The 22,812-nt window shown below is 33.4% G+C and overlaps 2 protein-coding genes, 1 long non-coding RNA gene and 1 other non-coding gene across 4 annotated transcripts; 2 read left to right on the forward strand and 2 right to left on the reverse strand.

Annotated features, from left to right (window-relative positions):
* Positions 1-5,780: 5,780 nt before the first annotated feature.
* LOC102620165 (uncharacterized) lies at positions 5,781-8,522 on the reverse strand. The gene is made up of 4 exons (XM_006478184.4): positions 8,135-8,522; positions 7,768-8,001; positions 7,012-7,227; positions 5,781-6,392 (listed from the first exon to the last, which is right to left on the reverse strand). Exons 1-4 carry the CDS (start codon positions 8,174-8,176, stop codon positions 5,976-5,978), a joined length of 909 nt encoding a protein of 302 aa, XP_006478247.2. The 5' UTR covers positions 8,177-8,522; the 3' UTR covers positions 5,781-5,975.
* Positions 8,523-17,331: 8,809 nt separating this feature from the next.
* On the reverse strand, positions 17,332-17,438 carry LOC127901549 (small nucleolar RNA R71). The gene has a single exon (XR_008053789.1). It is a non-coding gene; the product is annotated as a small nucleolar RNA R71 (small nucleolar RNA).
* A 58-nt stretch (positions 17,439-17,496) lies between these two features.
* LOC127900683 (uncharacterized) lies at positions 17,497-19,095 on the forward strand. Its single transcript, XM_052435875.1, has 3 exons — positions 17,497-17,726; positions 17,901-18,249; positions 18,319-19,095. The coding sequence occupies exons 1-3, from the start codon at positions 17,497-17,499 to the stop codon at positions 19,093-19,095; spliced, it is 1,356 nt and encodes a 451-aa protein (XP_052291835.1).
* Positions 19,096-20,890: 1,795 nt separating this feature from the next.
* Positions 20,891-22,080, forward strand: LOC127901188 (uncharacterized). The gene is made up of 2 exons (XR_008053318.1): positions 20,891-20,964; positions 21,857-22,080. It is a non-coding gene; the product is annotated as an uncharacterized LOC127901188 (long non-coding RNA).
* Positions 22,081-22,812: the final 732 nt, after the last annotated feature.

Raw genomic sequence — 22,812 nt, forward strand, 5'->3', positions numbered from 1 at the left:
TATTAAGTTATTAATATGTTAATTTTGTACTTTTATAGTTTCATTAGATTAGATGTACTTAATACTTATATATAATCATGATGTCTAACATGAACTTTGTTTTATGTAAAGTTATGGATTTTAGAAATAAATTATCTTTTTATGAATTTTAGAAATAAATTATCTTTTTTAGAAACAAAAGTTGGGGATATATGCTTGGCTGAACCATATACACTATTCTTTAAGATGAAAAAAAAAAACACTTCTTGGAAATAAAGATACTTGAAGGAAAAGTAAATACTACTTTTGGTCCTGCAGACCTAATTACTTTTAGTCCTGCATACCTAATAGAAGGCTCATAAAAGTTATACTCTTATTAGCAAGCGGAACAAAACTAGTAATCTAAAGTGTTTATATCCAAGAAGATCTAAAATAAATAAACTGATTTTTAAGGATAACCACCAAAATGGATATCATATTGAGACGTTAAATTAAAAATAATATGGAATATCTCTACATTATTAAAAATGACTTAGGAAAGAAATAGATATTAGAAAAGCTTTCAACATTCTCATTAGGATTGTAGTATACAACTACGAACGCGACTAAGAGCTACGCAATAATGAACCAAAAGTTCACAGATAAAAAAATATTTATGTCCTTGGACACCTAAGATCTACAATGATGCATAGATTATTAAAAATTCTTCTAGACATCCATTGAAGATTATTTGTACCACATACTTATAAGAAAAGTTTGTGGTTAGACCATCCATTTCTAAGATCAATAATGAATCTCTATCATTTTTACAAAGAATTCAAGGAGATATATTTGGACCAATTCATCCACCTTGTGTACCATTTCGTTACTTTATGATTTTAATTGATGCATCTGTATGGTGGTCACATACTTGTTTATTGTCCACATGCAATGTTACGTGTTCAAGACTAATTGCCCAAATTATAAAATTAAGGGCACGATTTTCAGATTATGTAATTAAGTATATACATCTAGATAATGCTAGTAAGTTTATATTTAAAACATTTGATGACTACTGTATGTCAGTTGGTGTTGATGTCGAACATATGATTCCATAAGAACATACACAAAATGGATTGGCAGAATCATTAATTAAGCGATTGTAGATAAATGTAAGAACTTTACTTATGCATACAAAAATGCCAATATCTAAATCAGATTATGCTATTTTACATGTTGCGGTTTAGTTTGTCTTAGGCCATTGTTTGCCATCAATATTCTTCTTTACAGCTTGTACTTGGTCAACAATCTGACATTTCCCATCTACGTACTTTTGATTGTGCTGTGCATATTCCTATACCACCCCTCAATGCACAAAGATGAGACCTTAATATCTTTTGGGAATTTATATCAGTTTTAACTCACCTTTGAATTATAAGATATCTTGAATCCCTGGCAGTTGATCTTTCACCATATGTTTTGGAGATTTATGCATTTGTAAGACAATTTTTCTATCACCGGGGAATAGAAAACCTCTTAAAGTAAGGTATGAGCTTTCTTGGAAAGCTTTCACTTTATCTTATTTAAATCTTTATACTAATCAATGTGAAAATAAAGTACGAAGGATAATTTGCATAAAATTATAAATCAATTATCAAATTCATTTACAGATGCAGTAATAGTAACCAAGTTCTAGCTGCTAATATATATAACCCAGGTGATAGTTCCTACTGAAAAATCAAGTGTTAAAGAAGCTAATGATTTATTTGTTGCGCGTTAGAAACATGGCAGATCACTTGGTTTCAAAGACAATGTTCCTTGAAAGAAGAGATAAAAGATCAGGATCGTATTGAAAATAATGCTAGAGCTATAAACTACCTATATTATCTTAATTGCAAGTTCTAAATTAATCAATAGATTTTATTTAGTTCACATGATGAATTTTCTTGTTTAATTTATTCTTATTGTGTCTCTTTGATCCTAATTTAAAGTTATCCTGTAGTGTTTGATTAAATTATCAATTGTTTGTGATTCAGAGGACTTATATGGCTACTGGTTAGCACGAGCCTATATATATTTCAAGGGAGAATTACCAATTTCCCCCTTAGTGTAATAAATATATATCATTTACCCCCTGCTATTTTATAATAACTAAACCCTCATGACAACATAAGTTTATAATATTACCCTTATTTTTAAATACACTTTTATTTATACTTATTATAAATTAAATAAATCATATGAATAAAAACTAAAAAAAAAACTTAGTATTAAAAACAAGAAATATATATTTTGATGTGAACAAAAAATATTAATAATAAAAATTTTTCTTGTACTTTTTTATTTTTTAAATATTTTCTTATAATAAATATTTTATCATATTTTAAAATTAAATTTAAAAAGTAAAAGAAAATCTTTTATTATTTATTTTATAATATTTTTTTATTAATCATTCAAGTTTTGATACTTAAGTTTCTTATATATTTATTATAAGAAAATGTTTATAAAGTAAAAAAGTACAAAAAAAATATTTTACTATTAATTCTTTCACATCAAAACATATATTTCTTATTTTTTATATTTATTTTTTATTTTAATTTCCATTCATGTAATTTATTTTATCTAAAATAAAAATAAATAAAAGTGTATTTGAAAATAAAGATAATATTGTAAACTTATATTATCGGGGGATTATTGACCAATATAAAAATAACAGGGGAAAAATATTATATATTGATTAGTATAGGAGAAAAATTAGCAATCTCCCTATATTTCAAACCTAGAAACCGTAAAATTTTACTCTCAAGATTATAAAGAATTTTGAATCTACAAGGAACTCTCAAAATTGCCATTCAATGGATTGCTTGCATCAAGAGCTTTGCTTTGGTTTCTGCTATTCAAACTTATAGCTACCTTTTGAAGCTTATTTGTGCCATCAACAATATCACTATGTATAAAATAAACCCCCAACGATAAATGCTGCCAAGCCATCAGTAGCTACCAGATTCTCGGTCTTAAGAGCAAGCAATAAGTGAATGCTACATGGAGTTTTTTAATGATTCATCAGTATGATTATAATCAAAGAAGAAATTGGGGGCTTAGTGTAGTTTTAGCCTTTTTATGATTTTTGTTAGTAACTTTATATATATATATATATATATATATGGGTGTGCATTGGTTCTGTTCGGTTCCATTCCCTTTGATTTTGGGATAAACTGAAATTTTTATTCGATTCACGTCGGAATTCAAAAAGACCAATAGACATTTAAGGAAAATAAAAATCGAATCAAAACCAAGTGGTTCAATTTGGTACGGTTTTGATTTAGTTTTGGTTTCGGTTTGCCTTAATAATTCTGAATTAACATTTTTTTAAAGACACATCCAATAGTCAAATTGTTCTTATATACAATCAAAAAAATAAGATTTATGTAAAAAACTTCAAATTTGAAGAAAAACCACGGTCGTTGTCAAAAGAGAATCAAAGAAAAATATTTACTATGCAAAAAAATTATTATTACCACATTTTCAGAAATAATTTTCTCTCAATTAAGTCCGAAATACACCCAAAATACTAAAGTTTCCTAATGCTCACTTAATGCTTAACTTGCATTAGATTGTTTAGTTCCCTAGATTTTAAATGCTTCTCTAGATTACATGCTCTTTTTCCTCTCTTATTTTAAAATGCAAAACTTGCCTACGATCAAGGCAAATTATTCAAGGAAGGCATTGAATTTTGGCTGCCTTTCTTGACTTTCTTTTTCTTTTTTTAATCAAACTTTTCAACAATCTCTACCATGATTTAAAAAAAAAAAAAAGAAATATGTAACTACTACCACTGCCATTACCTATAGTCATAATACTCAACATAGAGAATTATCATACTCTACCATAGAGAGTATACTCACTTGGAATTGGTTATTAATTCCAAGAATTATACATCAGCACATGTCCAAATATCTCACTAAAATTTATGGCTCAAATTCCATGCTGGCTTACCTGGAAGTTCATCAGTTATCGACATAAATTTCACTACACTCCCTACATTAATGTTGACAATGCCTTAAGTGCAAATTTTGTGGACCCACTAGCAGTACCACATCCCCCTTCGTGGCACTAACGGCACATCATGAGAATGTCTTCATCATCCATTTTAGGGACTATCGTCTTCCACGATGATGAGTAACTTACCATTAGTAATATTGTCAGTACTATTTTAGAGCCACTTGTTGGCCCTAATTGATTTCTCCTATGATAATCTTTTTTTAGATGTCCCAATTGTTCACACCCCCAACAGACTCTTTTGTTCTTAGAGTTATCTTTCTTCCAATTCCCTAAAATTGCCAAAGTCAAGACATTTGTGGCTTAAGTACTTTCACCACTCATTCTTCTTTCTTCTGAGAGTAAAGTATGAGTAACTTCTTCAAGATCTATTATCTTTTTCTCATACATCAAATTAGGTAACTGGTGCTTGTAAGAAATTAAAAAATTACCATAACAGCCTAAGCACCTTATATTTGTCTTCAATTTTAACTTTAATGGCTTCTAATTCTGTTACAATACTATTCAAAATACTGAGGTAATAAAATTTTTTTGTACCTTTAGCAATTCGTAGTGAGTGAAATCACTCCATCATGTACAATCGACTTGAGATGTTTTTTTTGTCTAATATAAAATTTTTAGCCTTTTCTAAAGCTCTTTTACCATCAGACCATTTCTTACATTTGCAAGAATATTCTTTGTTAGACGTAATCGTAAAGCGCTTGTGGCTCTATCATCCAACTCTTCCAGATCTTCATCGCTTATACTAGTTTTTCTAAAGTCATTACTAAAAGCAGGGGATGCTTTCCCTTTCAATGCCTTATGTAGCCTATTGAATTAATACATCCTTGAATTGAATTTGCCACAAGCCAAAATTGATTTTCCCATCAAATTTTTCTATTTTGATTTTCAATGGACTTTAAAACCTTAATCCTGACATATTTCCTTTGCAAAGCTATCTTTGATCTTCACTAAGGACTATTTGGATTAGCTCCCACTGCTTCACTTAAATAGTACAATATACGTATATATTACTGTATACAAGAACAACATCTTAACCCTAAAAACTTAACTAATGGCTCTGATACTACTGTTAGAAAATTAAAATTCCTCAAAAGATTATGCTAAGCAAATTTGTCAAGCAACAAATTGATAGAAAAATTAAGTGGAAAACAATACGAATGTCACAATGTAATATTTAGATGGAAAACTCTAAATTCAAATAAAAACCACAATTATTGTAAAAAAAAAAACCAAAGAAAAATATTTACTACGTGAAAAATTGTTATAAACACATTTTTAAAAATAATTTTCTCTCACCTAAGGCTCAAATACACCCAAAATACTAAAGCTTCCCAAAACTCACTCAACTCTTAACTTGCATTAAATTGTTCAGCTCTCTAGATTTTGGATGCTTCTTTGGATGACATGCCCTTCTTCCACTCTTTCTTTTACATGCAACACTTGCCTACAATCAAGGCAAATTATTCGAGGAAGGCACTAGATTTTGGCACCCTTTCTTGACTTCTTGAGGCCGCCTTTCTTGACTTTTTTTTTTCTCTTTTAATCACACTTTCAACAGTCTCTCTACTGACTATTTTGCCATAAAACAGATTTTTACATCAAATTTAAATGTACTCATGACTTTTCTTGTTTTCTTAATTTTAAAATAAACTTGATTTCAATTCCAGCATTCAAAAATGAATTGTATGTACTGCTTATATCAGTCATCTCACAGCGGATGCGTATAGCAATTTAGTGCAGATTTTTGAAGAGCAGAAAACTTCTATCTGAATTTGTACTCTCAAAAACCAAACCCATGTTGACGTACACACCAATTCAAAAGAAAAAAGAAACAGATTAAGTCATATAGTTTACACACGAAAATGCCTAAAGTTGGAGCAATTAATTGTCCGATGAAACATATGCACTGATGAAGCCAGCGTCTCATCTCAATGAAATAGCCCTCTTTGGATTAATTACTTGGCTAAAACCTTGGAGCATAATAGACCAAAAGCAAACACCAAAGGCCAGAAACAAATTTTTATTGGAGAATCAGCATGTCGGCGAGCAAAACTATAATGAATTGCAGCAAAAATGCACTGACAGAGGGCACAGACCAGTCCAATAATATCCTTGAAGTTACCAAAAGGCCTGTTACGCGACCGAGAATAGAACCAAGGCCAAGGTAATGTGCCCTTCCATCTCCATACAACTTTTTGCTTTTGGCATGTGTAAATGAGTTCCACAAGGCATACAACCAGGGCTGCAAATGACAGTAACATACCCAAAAGCACATACTGAGGTTTCCGCGCAGAAGAGAGTTGGTCAAAAACCGCCGATGGAATCTCCAGGACAAAGTTGGTGATTACAAAGATCCACTCTAAATCAACGTCCTATATAAAAAAAAAGTGAAATAAACTCATGGCGTTCCGGTAAGCAACTGAAAATTACCTTAATTAGAAGAAAAAGTATAGCTGCAAAAACAAGATAATTCTATGATCGATTGACCTTCAAGAGTAAAATTCAGAAAATCGATATTTAAAAGTTATAAATACTGTTTAGTCTTTAAAATTTAATGCGTCTCACTAAAATTCTTTTTTAGTTCACAAAATTCAGTGATTTCATTAGATAAGGAAACAATAACAATATTCCAAGCACTTTCACGTTGATATTATACAAATTATTTTGTGAACTTAAAGAGCATTTGTGTAATATGATTATGTATAAATTTGATCATCTGTGCTCGTAAACCAATAAAAGTGAAATCTATTTTATCGGTATACATAATTCAGTAATGAATAATAATATATTTACTACAGTTAGTCCACCATCATTATAGGACAAAAAAAAATTATTATAAGACAATTTTTTTTTTTTTCCGGTTGGGTCATGTTACGCTAATTAGTATATACAGTTACATGCAATAGCAATCGCACGGGTAAAATGATAGTAGTACATGTAAGCTGTAGCTATCCATGTGAAAGCAGGAGAAAATAAAGGAAGAGAGTTCACCTGTAGCTGATGGGGAGGATGAGGTTGAGCCCATGAAGGCGGCGGCCATGGTGAATGTAGAGGACGTGGTTGAGCCCATGAAGGCGATCGTGGCGGCGATGATGAGTAGCTAGGCGATCGCAGCAGCAAGGATGAGTGGCTAGGTGATAGCGGCGGCGATGTTGAGCCCAACTCTGCTTCTGTGGTAAGCAGATGTGTCCGATGTGATCGGTCTCTCTGCACAGGTTAATTCATAATTCTTCTTTTTTTAATTAGTAGTTCTTGTTAATTGTCTCATTTATTAATTATTCACAACGAATTACTAAGTTAGAAAGTAAAGATTATTTGTCTAATTTATTTAAACTAAGGAAAGAGATTTCACATTTGTCTTATATATTTACTAATTAATTAATTAGAACTTGAACAGCATTTGAGAACAATAAGTGAGCCGAGCACAGTTTTTTTGGGACAATTAATAGAAAAGCAAAGAAAATAATTTTCATTTAATTAAGTGAAATTATTTCCTCTCAAAAGCAGAAGTAATTTTTTTGGAGTAACAGTGTAATTAATAATGCTCAATCAAAATTTTATCAACTAAATCCCAACAAAAATCTAAAGTAGCAACAGTTTCCATGAATAATATAGAAGCAAGAAAGCAAACTCATGGCACTAAATAGAGTTTCCTTGCCCCAAAAAAAAAAAGGGAATAAAAATCAATTACCCTTCATGAAAATTTTAATAAACAAAAGTTATCAAGGGAAAGATTAGAACTAGTACCAATTGCGAATTGGGTGGGCTGCTCGAAAGAGTTACAGAATCTTGATTCTGCAACGGAGGTGTACCATATTCTATACCAGCTGAGGATAAGATCTCAAGGATCTGCGGAAGCTTTTCCAGTTTTGAGCAGCCTGTAAGATCAATTTTTTTAAGAAATCCTGAATGAATTTTAGCTGGAAGACTTTTCAGGTTTATTATCTCTTCATCATCTCCCCGAAAATAGATCTTAGTTTTCTGTTGGGACAATCAAGTAAGGCCAAGACAAATCATTAATTAGCATGTACATGTATATGAGAAATAATTAATTAAACATTTATTACTGAAACATGATTAGACAAATATATAATATTATGATATATATATATACCTGAACGCCATTCGAAAGTTGTATAGTGTTGCTTTCAGTCATTTTACGAACTTCATCAAAAGAAGAAGAATTCACGACAAGTTCACAGGATGAAAATATATATAGATGCTTTAGGAGGTTTCATGGCAGCAAGTTTCGTCTGCCAACACTTTTTTCTCATCCAACAATTTCGTAGCAGCAGCTTCATTGACTTCTTAGTTGAAACCGCGTGTGTTTTTCTTTTCAAGTGAAGAAGAATTGGGCATGATATATATATATATAGATGCTTTAGGAGGTTTCATGGCAGCTAGTTTCGTCTGAAAACACTTTTTTTCTCATCCAACAATTTCGTAGCAGCAGCTTCATTGACTTCTTAGCTGAAACCGCGTGCGTTTTTCTTTCAAGTGAAGAAGAATTGAGCATGAGTGTTTACGATAACCACTTGTGTGAGTCGGGTCCAGCTGTAGGCCGGTTTATGGTATTATAGAAATGTCTAAATTTTTTATATATTTTCAAATACGTCCTTTATTAGTATCATTGTTGATGTTGTTATTTTTATTATTATTGTCATTATTATTCTTATTTTCACTACTATTATTATTTTTATTACTATCATTGTTATTACTATAATAATAATAATAATAATAATAATAAGTAGACATACCAATGGAAATACTATTTATTTCAATTCTAATTCTTAAAACTTAAATAAATAATTTATTTTAATTCTTATTTCTCATATCAATACCAACACATCTTGATGACAATGATAGAGAGTGACAGACAAAAAAAAAAAAAAAATAAATGAATTTGATGTCAGAGTCTCTTTTGAGTTTGTACTAAGATTTGAGCAACATTTAGCCATTTACTACCTCCAACTCTAAATTCATAAGTTTTGAAAACTAAGAGCAAGAGATGAGTACTGATTCTATCTAACTAGCCACATTATTGAGATATTATGATCGATTTAAAATTTATATTGTGAAAGAACAAATTAGTTTTTAAGATTCAACCAATCATAATAACCTGTTTGGCCAAGTTTAGTGGGTCCAATATGGGACCCACCAATTCAATGTTTGGAAAAAAAAAAAAGAAAAGAAAAAAAAGGAAAAAGAAAATCAGTTCCTTTAAAATTTGCTGGGTCTTACCTTACTGGTGGATTCATCTGACCTGCCCGAGAGGCTCTCGTTGGGAAGACGCGTCACCTCAACAAAGTTGTGCGCCCAACAATGTAAGTTGTTCGAATACTAATACTAAGCCCTAACTGTACTTTCGTACACTATAGTAGACAAAATGATATACTGTTCACTGTATAGTTACATTGCTTCGATCACTCGTGTGTAGGGATGGGCGTTTAAGAACAAATTTTTGGCAGTGGCTGCATTTGTGTGTGTACTTGTATTTGTGGGAAACTTTCAATTAGAATTAGACTATTAAGGGACGGTATTTTTTCAATTTTTTAATTTTATCCCAATAGGATTACTTATTCAGTTAGATCCTAATTCGAACCAAAATATAATCCGACTGGTTTTGAAATTTCAACCCTATTGAACTAAGCTAAAATCCAAAATTCGATTCGGGTTAACCCGAACCAAATACTCACTGCTACCGTGTGTCACCGTTAGGGCATGTATCATTATTTCTCTCATTGTACCATCGGTAAAATTTTCTGCAGTAAGCCCAAGTCTAGTCAAGCATGCATTAAGCTAGGATAGGACAGAAACAAACGTGGTGGGTTAAAAAAAAAATGAAACTTGAAAAGGTCCACTTACAATAGAACGGTTGTATCAAACCCAAAGAATAATGACTTTATATCTTTATAGTTTATACAGCAAGTCACCCTCATCAAGGTTAAACGGCTAAAGGCCATTTAATTTGTCTTGCATGTCACTATTATACTCCTGTGTGGTACCATGGTATGCATAATCTTTATATTTAGGCACAGTTTTATATTAAGGCGCTATGACTTAAAAGCCATAGTTATTGTAATAAAAATTATAACAATAAAATAAAAATTAATAATGTACGGTAAATATAAATTTTTTTATATAATACTTTTGATAAAAATATTAAAGATTTTATTAATTTTTATTATCATGAGTTTGATAAAATTAATTAATCTTTTAAAACCGCAACAATAAATATTTATAAAAAGTGTTGTATCTTTTAGGTTATATCTTGAAAAAGGTAAACAAAGACAACATTAAATTAGTATAAGTGAACTTCATAACTAATAATTTGTATTTTAAAAAAGAAAAATTTATTGTTCTTTATATTAGTAGATCACGCCATTTTTCCTTCGCAAAGGTAAATTGAGCTCAATAAAGATCTTTAGCTTAACACTCGATGGCAATGTTCTCAATGGGTGGTTTCCGTGCCAATGAAGATATCTCAAGTTTTTTGGAAGGTATTCTAAACCTTGGTCAATATACACTTCAGAGGTTGTAAGTGGAACACCAAAACTCTCTGGCACGTAGAATTTAAGCAATCTTAAATTTGACATATTAACAAAGACCTGAGAACTTAGATGGACGTTTTTTGTTTTGGAAAAACTAAGGAATATGCCTTCAATTTAATCAGTGCCCTAAACAAAAGCAAAGAATGAAGTAGCATTAAAAAAAAAAAAAGAAGAATCATAAAATTTAATAAGACCTCCCTAACTGTAGAAAACATCTGCATTCAATCATTTTTTGTTTGAAAAAAAAAATACAAGGACCATTTGCACCCTTTTAAATCGTCACACTTTGCTTCGACACCCTGTACTAAATTCAAAAAAGAAAATTATACTCTAAAGTTTAAACACTCTTCAATATTATTTCAAAAAAATAAAATTCAAAAACTTGTTCGCCTTCACTTTCTTCTTCTAATCTGAAAGTTTTATGGAGAAGTTGAGAAGATAAAACTTTTAGATCATAGCATCACTGATTGATCTAATTAACGTTCAGTTACTGCAATCGTGTTCTCATTTGATAGAGCGTGCATAGAAACAATGCGTTTAATTACCTGAAAACCTGACCTAATAAATGTTTTTAAGTTTGAACACAATCTTTACCTATTACTAAGAAATTTGAAATGCGCTTAAACTGTTCAACATAATTATCAAATGAAATGATAATCGAATGATGTTTTGGTAATAATAAATAAAGAAAAAGATGGGTGTGATTAGGAAAAATACGAGGGCATTTAGCCCCCAAAAGAAAAAGATAAAAATAGGTAAAGTCTTACCTTATTTTGCTTTAGCACACGACAGACAGCCATACGATCCTAATCCCATGGCCTGCTACGTTTGTCAGGCTCCTGGACAGACTCATTGCAGAGAATATATATCTGGTTCCATTTCTTGCAATAAGTCATGCATTAGCAACCTGATATGGGATATTATTATGGGTGATTCATCAATGATGACATCCAGTCCATAAGACATAGAATCATCTGGTATCCTTGTCCCAAAATCTTTATCTTCTCCATCAAGGAAACACGCAATATCTAGAAACCTACTCTTCTCCTGTGGCGTTAATTCATTAAAATTAATCTTTAACATATCACAAATATCAGAACTACAAATCCAACTTAAATCATTGAAAATATTTTCCCAATTTATTTTGTTCTTCAGACGGAGGGAGGAACCCAACACCCTAAGAATTAATGGATTGCCTTCGGCATACTCTACAACCCCCACGAGTGCCCTTTGAGATCTTCAGAAGAATGATTTTCTTTGAAGGCGTGGTTACAAAAATTGCTCAAAAGCCTCGTGAAAGTCCGAACCATTAACCGTATATATTTGCTCCACTCTAAATGTTTCAACGACTCGCTTATCTCTAGTGGTTACAGCAATTCGACTTCTTGAACCAAATTGATCGAATCTTCCAATAAAATAATCTAATTGTCCTCCAATTTTGTTCACAAGTTCTTCCTCCGAACTAGCAAGAACAAAGATGAAAGAGGGGGGGGGGGGGGGGGGGGGTCTTGCATCGTACCTATTCTTTCTTCCAATTAATTAATCTTTAATACTTGAAAGGGTTAAGGAGATATCTAATTGTCATGGAATTCCGTTCTGATAGATTGGATGGTTCTGATTACACAGCCCTTCATTTCTGAACCTTTTCTGGCATTTTCTTGAACTGTTCTTCATGCTTAACAAAGGCAGCCTTGAAACTACCAGTCTGGTTCCGCACATCAGATGGATCTACGTGAAAGAAAACTGGCACCACCATTTGGCCAACCATGTTGTTGCATTCAAGAATCTTGACAAGTTCAGTCAGGCACCGTATCGAAGAAGCGTAGTCCTTCGAGAAAATGATCACTGAAATCTGTGAACCTTCCGCAGCGTTTAAAAGGGCCGGTGAAATACCTGGACTGTGCTTTTCTCCATCAATGAAGGTAAATTTTGATTTTCTTTCGACACAAAGCAGCTTAGAAATGGCTGAGATGACTTATAAAGTTATATTGAGTATCCTACCCTCTAAATTCATAAGTTCCAAAACTAAGAGCAAGAGATCAGTAAGGAATCCATCTAATTCAGCTTGATACCATAAATCTGCGATAATTCTCTGCTTTATTGAGATATAAAGGTAAAATTTATATTGTAAAAGAGCAAAGTCATTTCTCACGAGAATAATGTATATTGGGGGGGGGGGGGCGCATCTCCACCAATCACAATCGATTATTTGAACAGGTTTGATGAATCCAGGTGCCGTTGTTTTTTTAAACCTAATGTGATGGTAGAAATCCCCATGAAGAGGGATGGTTTTATACCTAATTTTTTATTCGGAGAAGAGACGAAAATGATTTTTCACTCAATTTCTTATTAAGAGAAGAGATGAGGATGAGATGTAATTCGCATCTCCTCCTCATTTCCCCATTTTTATTTTTATCTTTTGGAATTATTAGTGAATAAATAATAAAATTTAAATTATAAAATATTGGTGTAAATAAAAAATATCAAAATATTTATACAAATAATATAAATATTAATTAATATAAAGACTTAAATGTAATTTAAACTTAATCACAGTCCAAGTCCCACAACCCCATAAACACACAATCCACAAATCAAACTCTAAGCAACTCGCTTACAGTCTCACTTATCATTTCCAAATTATTCGGGTCGCAGCCAACACCCAACTTGTCTCATATCATCATAGCCCAGTAGCACGTCGCTCCCTTCTCATTTATTTAAATATCAATATCTTTTTCATTATTTCATTAATGATATAAAAGTAATTCCTTTTTTTGTCTTAAATTATGAAGATTGACGAAGATAATTATTCTAATGATTTGTATTTTGTAGTGTGACTTGTGTAATAGATTAATGTTAATGTAAGATATTTTGCCAAACTTTATTTAAATTTTTTATTTTAATGTGACTAAATCAAGTTGAAAAAATGAAAACGTATCAATTATTAAGAGAGTGGGGACTCTCGGGGGTCCCTTGTTGTTATTCGGAGTTTCTATCCCCTCTCCCTCAAGGAATTCTAATGGGAATTGGACAACGACATATGAAAAATATCGAGAATGGGTATAGAGATTTCGGTCCTCTTCCCTCCACTCCCATTGCCATCCCTATTAATAACTTAATTGGCTTAATTTTAGATAATTATATTCATTCGTTGTTTCAACTTTTGAATTTTTTAATTTAATGACTTAATTTCAATCAACTATATTCATTTGTTATTTCAACTTAATAAAAAGTTGGTTTTCTTTTTTTGCTTAATCTAAAACGTCTGCATGACACCTTTAAAAATATTCTTTAAAATATCCTTATTTAATTCATTAATTTTTATCTTTATCTAAATAAAATTTACCAATTAGCATTATTATTTATCTTTACAACTTATGATAATATAGTGATAGAGTATTATTATTTTTCATATATCAAGTTTCTCTCATTTTTTAATTAAAAAAATCCCTAAAACCCCAAGTCAACTCAAGTACATGCATAGAGTTAGGGCAGGACAGTGAAAAATTGTAATGGGTTCAAAAGAAATTGAAAGTAAAAGGTAAGGAGTTGAACTATTGGCACCCGTCTAAAATCATTATAAAACCCCTCTCCTATTACAATTATATTAAAGGACAAAATAAATTTAATTATACCATTATATTTCTCCCTCTAACTCTTTACACCCATACAATTACACCAAAGTCTTATACAATTTTTGTTTCCTCACAATCAACTTTTTCTTTCTAATCTTATTTTTAATTTAAAAAAATAAACAATAGCTATTTAAGTCAACTTTAATTCTATTTAATTCATATATGTATCTGATTTTTTTGAGTAAAATATATGATTTAATAATTCAAAAATTTATAAAAACAATATTTTTGTAATTAGAGCCGTTTGGAGGAAATTGAATTATTTTTCTTTTTGAATAAAAAAGAAATTGAAAAAGTGGAAAATGATATTTTGGGAATCAAAGTAGGTTTAGGTAGAAAAAGGGTTTTAAAAGAAAGTTACAAGGGTGTTAATAGTCCCACTCAAAGGTAAGAGCCTCGGCCCAAATCAACCACATAAAATGATCGGAGCCATTTCATTTCCCTTGTACGTCATTATGAATATCCCGTTGTGGCAAGAACAAATGCATAATTTCCAAATAGGAAACAAATTGTAATAATAAAATAAAAATAGACAGTGAGTGATAAACATGTCATTTAAATAATAACCTTCACAAAAGTAATAAAGATTTTATAGATTTTTTATCATAGAGATTTAACTTTCAAATCGCATCACTAAGTGATTTTTAAGAGTTTTGTAATTTTTAAATTATAGCTACCCAACCACAATACTATTTGGTGTTTATAAGAGTGTTGTATCTTTTAAATTACATCTATCAACTATAATACTATTTGGTATTGAGGTGTTATGATGATGCAAAAATTTAACAAGAATGCATCTCCAACTGATAATTTCTTCGACAAAATGAGAAATAAATGCAGACAAAAGAATCTAAAATAAAACACGTCTTAAGATTGAATGAAACAATCTACTTTCAATTTGCTGTCAGTGGGCATCACATTGATGAAATGTAATGGGTGGTAAGTGATAACTCTAGGAAATGAGAGTTATTATATCTGTTCTAGACTTAAATAAAAGTCATCTAGAGAGCAAATAATGTGTTTTGATTACATTTTAGTGACCTTTTGCATAAACATTCATTTTAGTGAGTTTTAACAAGTTTTGCTTGAATCATAGTAATTTGTGCTAAAAACAGGTTTTAAATTGTAGGTTTTAAATTCATGAAAGGATGCAGAGACAGTAGATGGAAAAGGGGAGGAAAGAAGATGGTCACAAAAGAAAGAAAGCACAATCGGAAATAATACAAGTGTTGTTGCGGATTTTAGAGCAACCAGTGCTATAGCAATCTGGGAGTAACGCAGGAGAGAATATAGGCGCGGTCAGCAATTAAATCACGATCTGCATGTTTCCTAATTTAAACACATGCACGCTCATAGGTTTCGATTTTTAACCTAATTTGCAATATATAAAGGAGGCATGCACCACATAGCAGGTGGCGGAGAATTGTTATCATCCAAAAACAATTAAAAAGGCAAGAAGAAGAAGAAGAGTAAGGAGTGCTGTTCGGCATCGTTGAAGAACCGAGAAGGATCCTTAGACTTCCATCGTGCTAAATTCATATTATCTTTCTTCCCTTAATTGATTGGATGTATTATGTGATCAGTATATTTATGTTTATTTTTCTCATTCAGAATATGAACTAAATTTAAGTGTAGTTGAGTGACAAATAATCCAATGGGTTCTTGACTGTTCTTATATGTTGTTGTGATAATGTTGTAGCATTATACTCTAATAGTTTTTATGATCATAATTGTTATTTCAGTTGACCACCCATTTAATTATTTTAGTTAAGATAGAGCAGCAAAAGGGCATGTCTTAGCAGACATTATTGGAGTATTATTTGTTCTTAAGTTGAGTTTCCTGGATTAGGTCATCTTAAATCCTATAAGGGCAATACTTGAATTAAGATTTGTGATATCGTAGATATAGGTGTTCACCTTGTAGGGTAGAGAGATTAAAGGTTATAAAGCCATCCATTAAATTTATGAGCAACTGGTCATTGTTAGTAGATTTAAAAGTATGAGATTTCCAACATGTGATAGCTGCGGAAGTAGATTTGTTCTACCCAGTGCTGCAGCACTTACCACAACAACTGGTGCTAATTTGGTAATCAACAGTCACCCCATTAGGAGAGTTTGATCATTCAACTACTACATTCTCAATTGAATCTTAAACACAATTAATTTAGTTTATTTCATACAAGTATTAGTTTATTTTTATCTCTCATAATTATTGGTTACGGAAGAACAATTTGACAAGTGTTTGTTTCGATCTTTAGTTGGTTGCATTATTGTGATTGCTTTGGCACTTTGAGTAACATCAATCCCTATAGAGACGATCTTGAATACTCATTACTTTATTACTTGTTGTGTACACTTGCACTTTGACATTGGTAATAATTGATTATATAAATCAACCAACAAGTTTTTGGCGCCGTTGCCGGGGATTGATTGTTTATTTTTAAAGTGTGAAGTAAATCGTGATAGCACTAAAACTAAACTGGATTCATTTTATTGTTTGGCAGATCAGTACGTGCATGCGCAAGGACGGATCTGTGATATTCCAATTCAATCCTGAGATTGAACGGACTATCAGGATTTTGCGAAGAGAACAAAGAAATTCAAAGACTGTTTCAGACATGAATAATTTGCAAGTTGAGGGAAATTTGAACCCTAACGGGCCTTTACAACCAGCCAACATTCAAGAAGAGCAGAATGAACATGCTAACAGGAGACAGCTAGGCAACAACAATATTATTTACATGGCTGATGACAGAGACAGATCTGTACGAGATTATGCTGTGCTAACTCCTCAAGTTGTCCATCCTGGTATCATCAGACCTGAAGTAGATGCTGCTAACTTTGAGTTAAAACCAGTGATGTTTCAAATGTTGGAAACAGTTGGGCAATTCAATGGATTGCCAAATGAAGATCCTCATCTCCATCTTAAATTGTTCTTGGAAGTAAGTGATGCCTTCAAGATTGCTGGAGCAACGCAAGATGCTTTAAGGCTGAGGCTTTTTCCTTATTCCTTAAGGGATCGAGTAAGAGCATGATTAAATTCATTACCATATGATTGCATCACTACATGGAATGAATTGGCTGATAAATTCCTAATGAAATATTTCCCACCAACAAAAAATGCGAAATTACGGAATGAAATTACCTCCTTCTATCAAATTGAAGATGAGAGTCTGTACGAGGCTTGGGAAAGGTTCAAGGAATTACTCAGAAGGTGTCCTCATCATGGTATTCCTTGTTGCATTCAATTGGAAACTTTCTACAATGGGTTAAACCCGAGCACAAGGTTAATGGTGGATGCGTTAGCAAATGGGGCTCTGTTATCCAAATCATACACTGAAGCTTATGAAATTTTGGAGAGAATTGCCAATAATAATTACCAATGGCCTTCAGCTAGGCAACCAGTAGCCAAAGGATCAACAGGGGTACACAGCATTGATGCAATTACAGCCCTATCAGCTCAAGTAACTTCATTGACTAACATGGTAAAAGCCATGGCAGCTGCTCCAGCAACAGTAAAGTAAGTTACTGAACTTTCTTGTGTTTACTGTGGTGAAGATCATGATTTTGATAATTGTCCTGGAAATCCAGCCTCAGTAAATTATGTGGGTAACTTCAATCGACAACCTTAGAATAACCCATATTCAAATACTTACAACCCAGGCTGGAAACAACACCCAAATTTCTCATGAAGCAATCAGAATCAAAATGCTCCAGCATTGAAAGGACTAAGTAAAAACACACAGCCACAACTACCTGGTTTTCATCAACAGAGGCAAGGGCAAAAGCATATCAATCAGGATCCAATCACTTCATTGGAAGTATTAATCAAGGAGTACATTGCAAAGAATGAAGCAATTGTGCAGAGTCAAGCTGTGTCCTTGAGGAACCTTGAAAATCAAATGGGACAATTAGCTACAGCAATGAGCAGCAGAACTCAAGGAAGCTTACCTAGCAACACAGAAGATCCTAGGAGAGAGAGCAAAGAACACTGCAAAGTGATTAGTCTGAGATCTGAAAAGCATGTTGATACCCCAGTTAAGGTAACCAAAAATGGGATGGAATGCAATTCAGCCCAAAAACCAACTCAAAAGGGAAGCTTGTTACAGTAGACTTCACATCAAGACTCTGATGCTAGGGATCCAGCTACAGCAACTGCAAAAGAAATTCAACCAGATCTTGCTGAAAAAGAAGTTACAATACCAATAGCCACAACCTGCACCAACTTAAACAAACAGAGGTGGGTAACTCCTGAATCTAACCCGCAGTTTAGACATCCACCACCCTTCCCTCAAAGGTTCCAGAAGCAAAAACAAGACAAGCAGTTCAGTAAATTTCTGGAAGTGCTGAAGCAATTGCATATAAACATACCTTTTGTGGAAGCTTTAGAGCAAATGCCAAATTATGTGAAATTTCTGAAAGATATCTTGGCACGAAAGAGAAGGCTTGGAGAATTTAAAACTGTTGCCCTAACACAGGAAAGCAGCCATATGCTTCAGAGTAAAATTCCCACAAAATTGAAAGATCTAGGGAGTTTTACAATACCCTGCTTTATAGGGAATATGTATGCTGGTAGAGCACTTTGTGATCTGGGAGCTAGTATTAACTTGATGCCATTATCTGTGTTTAAGCAGCTTGGAATGGGGGAGTGCAGACCAACAATTATCACTCTGCAATTGGCTGAAAGATCTCATGCATATCCTGAAGGAAAGATAGAGGATGTACTGGTGAAGGTTGACAAATTCATTTTTCCAGTGGATTTCATTGTGTTGGACTTTGAAGCTGATAAAGAGGTGCCCATTATACTTGGCAGACCATTTTTAGCAACTGGAAAAACTCTAATAGCTGTGCAGAAAGGAGAACTGGCCATGAGAGTGAATGATCAATAAGTCACATTTAATGTACTAGAGGCTATGCCAAACCCTGATGAAATAAAAGATTGAAATTTCTTAAGTGTAGTGGATCTTGTTGTAGTAAACAGAATGGACCAATGTTGCAGTAATGTACTTAACAAAGTCACCAACTTTGAGGAGGTTGAAGAGGAAGATGTTGCAGCAAGTCAAACAGATTAGATGGACAAACAACAATCTAATAGGCACACCAGAGTCGTTGAACACCTGAATCTTTCAGATAGGGAAGTAAAACCAACTTTACTATCTATTGAATCACCCCCTAGTCTTGAATTAAAACTGTTACCTTCACATTTAAAGTATGCTTATCTTGGTCAAAACAACACACTCCCTGTAATCATTTCGTCTACTTTGGATGCAGGTCAAGAACAAAGCCTAGTGGATTTGCTGGGAAAATACAGAAGAGCAATTGGATGGACCATGGCAGATATAAAGGGTATCAGCCTATCAATATGTATGCATAAGATCCTTTTAGAAGACTTTTCCAGTAATTCGGTGGAGCACCAGAGAAGGCTGAATCCTATTATGAAAGAAGTGGTGAAGAAGGAAATCATCAAATGGTTAGATGCTTGAATCATATACCCAATATCAGACAGTTCATGGGTAAGCCCAGTTCAGTGTGTTCTAAAAAAAGAAGGGATATGTAATATACGCACTTGGACTTTCTTAATAAAGTGCCGATTTTTATTTTCCTCTTCTCTGTTAATTTTTAATTTCGTCACTATAGTTTAATTGGGATAAATTGAGCTCGATTATACGCGCCGATGGTCGGATTTTATTTTCGTAACGGGTCTGAAATTCGCTTAATTTGTATTAAGCTTAAAAAAAAAAAAAAAAAAAAGAGGGGCAGAATTGTATAACTGGAAAGAGGGAAACGGGTTTTCCATTTTAGAGAGAAAGAACCCGAGAAGAGAGAGAAAGATAGAGAGAGAAGTCAGACCCGTTGACCCGAGAACCCGACCCAGTAACCCGCGGATTGACCCGACGATTTCTCCCAACTCCAGCCACTTTACCGGCCGTGCTTGGTACTGATCTGAAGCTTGGAAGCAGACCGTCGTATCCCTGCCGTTATCGTCGCCGGAAACTGGCCAGAACGCCGGTGATCGAGCTCGAAAAGTCGCGGCTTCGACCCGTTTTCGTTGCCGTTGATCCCGTCGGAGTTGTGACGCGCCACCACTTGGAACTGGTTCCTCACATCCCCAGCAACATTTCCCGACCAGCCACGACCGCCGGGGACGCCCGGAACTCGCCGAATGATCTCCGAAAATTTGCGGAACTTTGGAACTTCGATCCGCCGCCGATAGCGCGCGTGGCGACTCACTGCCACCACCGTTGGATTCACCGAGGCCGGAACTAGCAGACCTAAGTTCCCCATCGTCGTTGACTGAAGTCCGGTCACCGTTGACCGGCGAGGGGAAATTCGGTAAATTCATGGACTTTTGGGGGTGATTGTGTAATTTTATGTAATCAGTGGACATTTCGGTAATTTTATGCCCTGAGGGTAATTTCGTAATTTCGGACAATGTGATTAATTTATGTAATCTGAATTGAGGACAATATGGGTATTAACGAATATGAGGATAATTTGGTAAAATCATGAAGTTTGAGGATAAGTTGGTAAAATATTGATGTTGGGGTATTTTGGCAATTTTGGCCTATAGGGGCATTTTGGTAATTTTATACATGCGGGACTAGTTTATCGTTAATAGATATTTGTTTCGAGATTTATTATATCAATTGGTTTTTACGGAGAATAATTATGGTGTTTTCCGTGATTAGGAGGATCCGCATCCGCGAACGAGAATCTACCCGCGGACGTTGTTGATACTGAGTCCAGACATCATCACTGTGAGTGGAATATACAAAACCTATTTTCATAGTATATGCTGATTTTATTAGATAGTACAGTATGGTTGAGAAATAAATATTTAATGCGTCGATTTAATGATTTTTCAGCGAATTGATTTTTAGTTATGTGTTGATATTTATTGATATTGAGAATGAGTTCGATTTACGATTTTATTATCGTTTTTGAGTAAAAGCATGATATTAGAATTGAGCAGACTTGAGATATGTTGAATAGAAAGAAAATGAGATTTCAGATGGGATCATATGTTTAATATCAGTTTTGAAATCATTAGACAGTACCCTTCCCTCCAGATACAGAGATACAGATAAAAAGAGATACAGAAAAGAGATACAGATAAGATGAGATAGAGGCCTTTGGGGCCCGTCGGGACACACATAGAGGCTTTGGGCCGTGTGTTCGGGCGCTTTTGCCTTTTGGGGGCTTATGCATGCACAGTACAGATATATGAGATAAGAGATATGAGATATGAGATGAGATCGTCCCCATCTATCCGTTGTGGCTCCGGGGCGTGACGTTACCCAGATAGTGCGTTATTGCCTGGCCGTTGTAGCCCGGATATGATCAGATTATCCCCTGGGTACTTGTTTGATGACAGTTTTTAGTATTCAGTATTTAATATGAGTATGGTGATTCCATCGATTTTATGCAGATTTATTATTGCAGTTATTCAATTTGAATTAAATGAGTTTATGATATTTTGAGAAATTGATTTGAGAATTGATTTACGAAATTGAAATTGATTTAAGAAAAGATTTGAGAAAGATTAAATGATTTTGAATAATTTATTAAAGTATCAGCACCTACTATCCACTCACTGAGCTCACTGAGTTTTATACTCACCCCTCTTTTATTATATTTTTCCCCCCACAGGAGATTTACAGGTACATCAGTCAACCCAGTAGTGAACGTTAGTTTGATATTGTGGTCACGTGATGGTGCTAGAAGTCGTGGATTTTATTATTATATTCGAAATTTGTGTTATTATTTTATGTTATTAAGGATAATCGTTGTATTTTAATATTCGGATGATTTTGGTGATATTTGAGAAGTTGGTTTGAGAAGTTGGTTATGGAGGATGTTTGGTTATTAAATTATTTCGGGAGTGTTATTTTGTCAATTGCAGGGTTGGATATGTTTTATTTATAAGGGAGACTCTGCCGAAATTTTTATAGATTTGTTATTAATTCGATTTTACGAGTTTAGATAGACTCGCCCTGGGGGAGGTTGCGGGGCGGGTCGTTTCAGGATAACAGTAATGGCTAATGAGAAAAATGAACTTATTCCTACAAGGATAGTGACTGGATGGAGAGTGTGTATAGATTACAGGAAGCTCAACAAAGCCACAAGGAAAGACAATTTTCCACTTCCATTCATCTATCAGATGCTGGACAGGCTTGTTGGAAAACAATACTACTGTTTCTTAGATGGGTATTCAGGCTACAACCAGATTGCTATAGCACCAGAGGATCAAGAGAAGACTACATTTACCTGTCCTTATGGAACATTTGCCTTCAGAAGAATGCCTTTTGGGTTATGCAATGCTCCAGCAACTTTTCAGAGATGCATGATGTCTATATTTTCTGATATGGTAGAGCAGACTTTGGAAGTTTTCATGGATGATTTCTTAGTTTTTGGAGAAACATACAGCAATTGTTTACATAACTTGGAAGAAGTTCTTAAAAGATGTGAGATGACCAACTTAGTACTTAATTGGGAGAAGTACCATTTCATGGTGTAAGAAGGAATAGTATTGGGTCACAAGATATCCAAGGATGGTATTGAGGTAGACAAAGCCAAGATAGAGGTAATCGATAAACTACCACCCC

Source organism: Citrus sinensis, chromosome 3 (assembly GCF_022201045.2).
Source record: "Citrus sinensis cultivar Valencia sweet orange chromosome 3, DVS_A1.0, whole genome shotgun sequence".
Lineage (NCBI taxonomy): Eukaryota > Viridiplantae > Streptophyta > Magnoliopsida > Sapindales > Rutaceae > Citrus > Citrus sinensis.

Bases quoted from the DNA above. Each gene is read 5' to 3' on its own strand.
- LOC102620165 (XM_006478184.4), bottom strand. From the start codon at position 8,176: ATGACTGAAAGCAACACTATACAACTTTCGAATGGCGTTCAG. The intron at 8,002-8,134 runs GTATATATATAT...TTGTCCCAACAG, and splicing joins AACTTTCGAATGGCGTTCAG to AAAACTAAGATCTATTTTCG. The intron at 6,393-7,011 runs GTGAACTCTCTT...TTTTTTATATAG, and splicing joins ATCCTCCCCATCAGCTACAG to GACGTTGATTTAGAGTGGAT.
- LOC127900683 (XM_052435875.1), top strand. From the start codon at position 17,497: ATGGTGGATGCGTTAGCAAATGGGGCTCTGTTATCCAAATCATACACT. The intron at 17,727-17,900 runs GTAAGTTACTGA...TTTCTCATGAAG, and splicing joins GCTGCTCCAGCAACAGTAAA to CAATCAGAATCAAAATGCTC. The intron at 18,250-18,318 runs GTAACCAAAAAT...TTGTTACAGTAG, and splicing joins ATGTTGATACCCCAGTTAAG to ACTTCACATCAAGACTCTGA.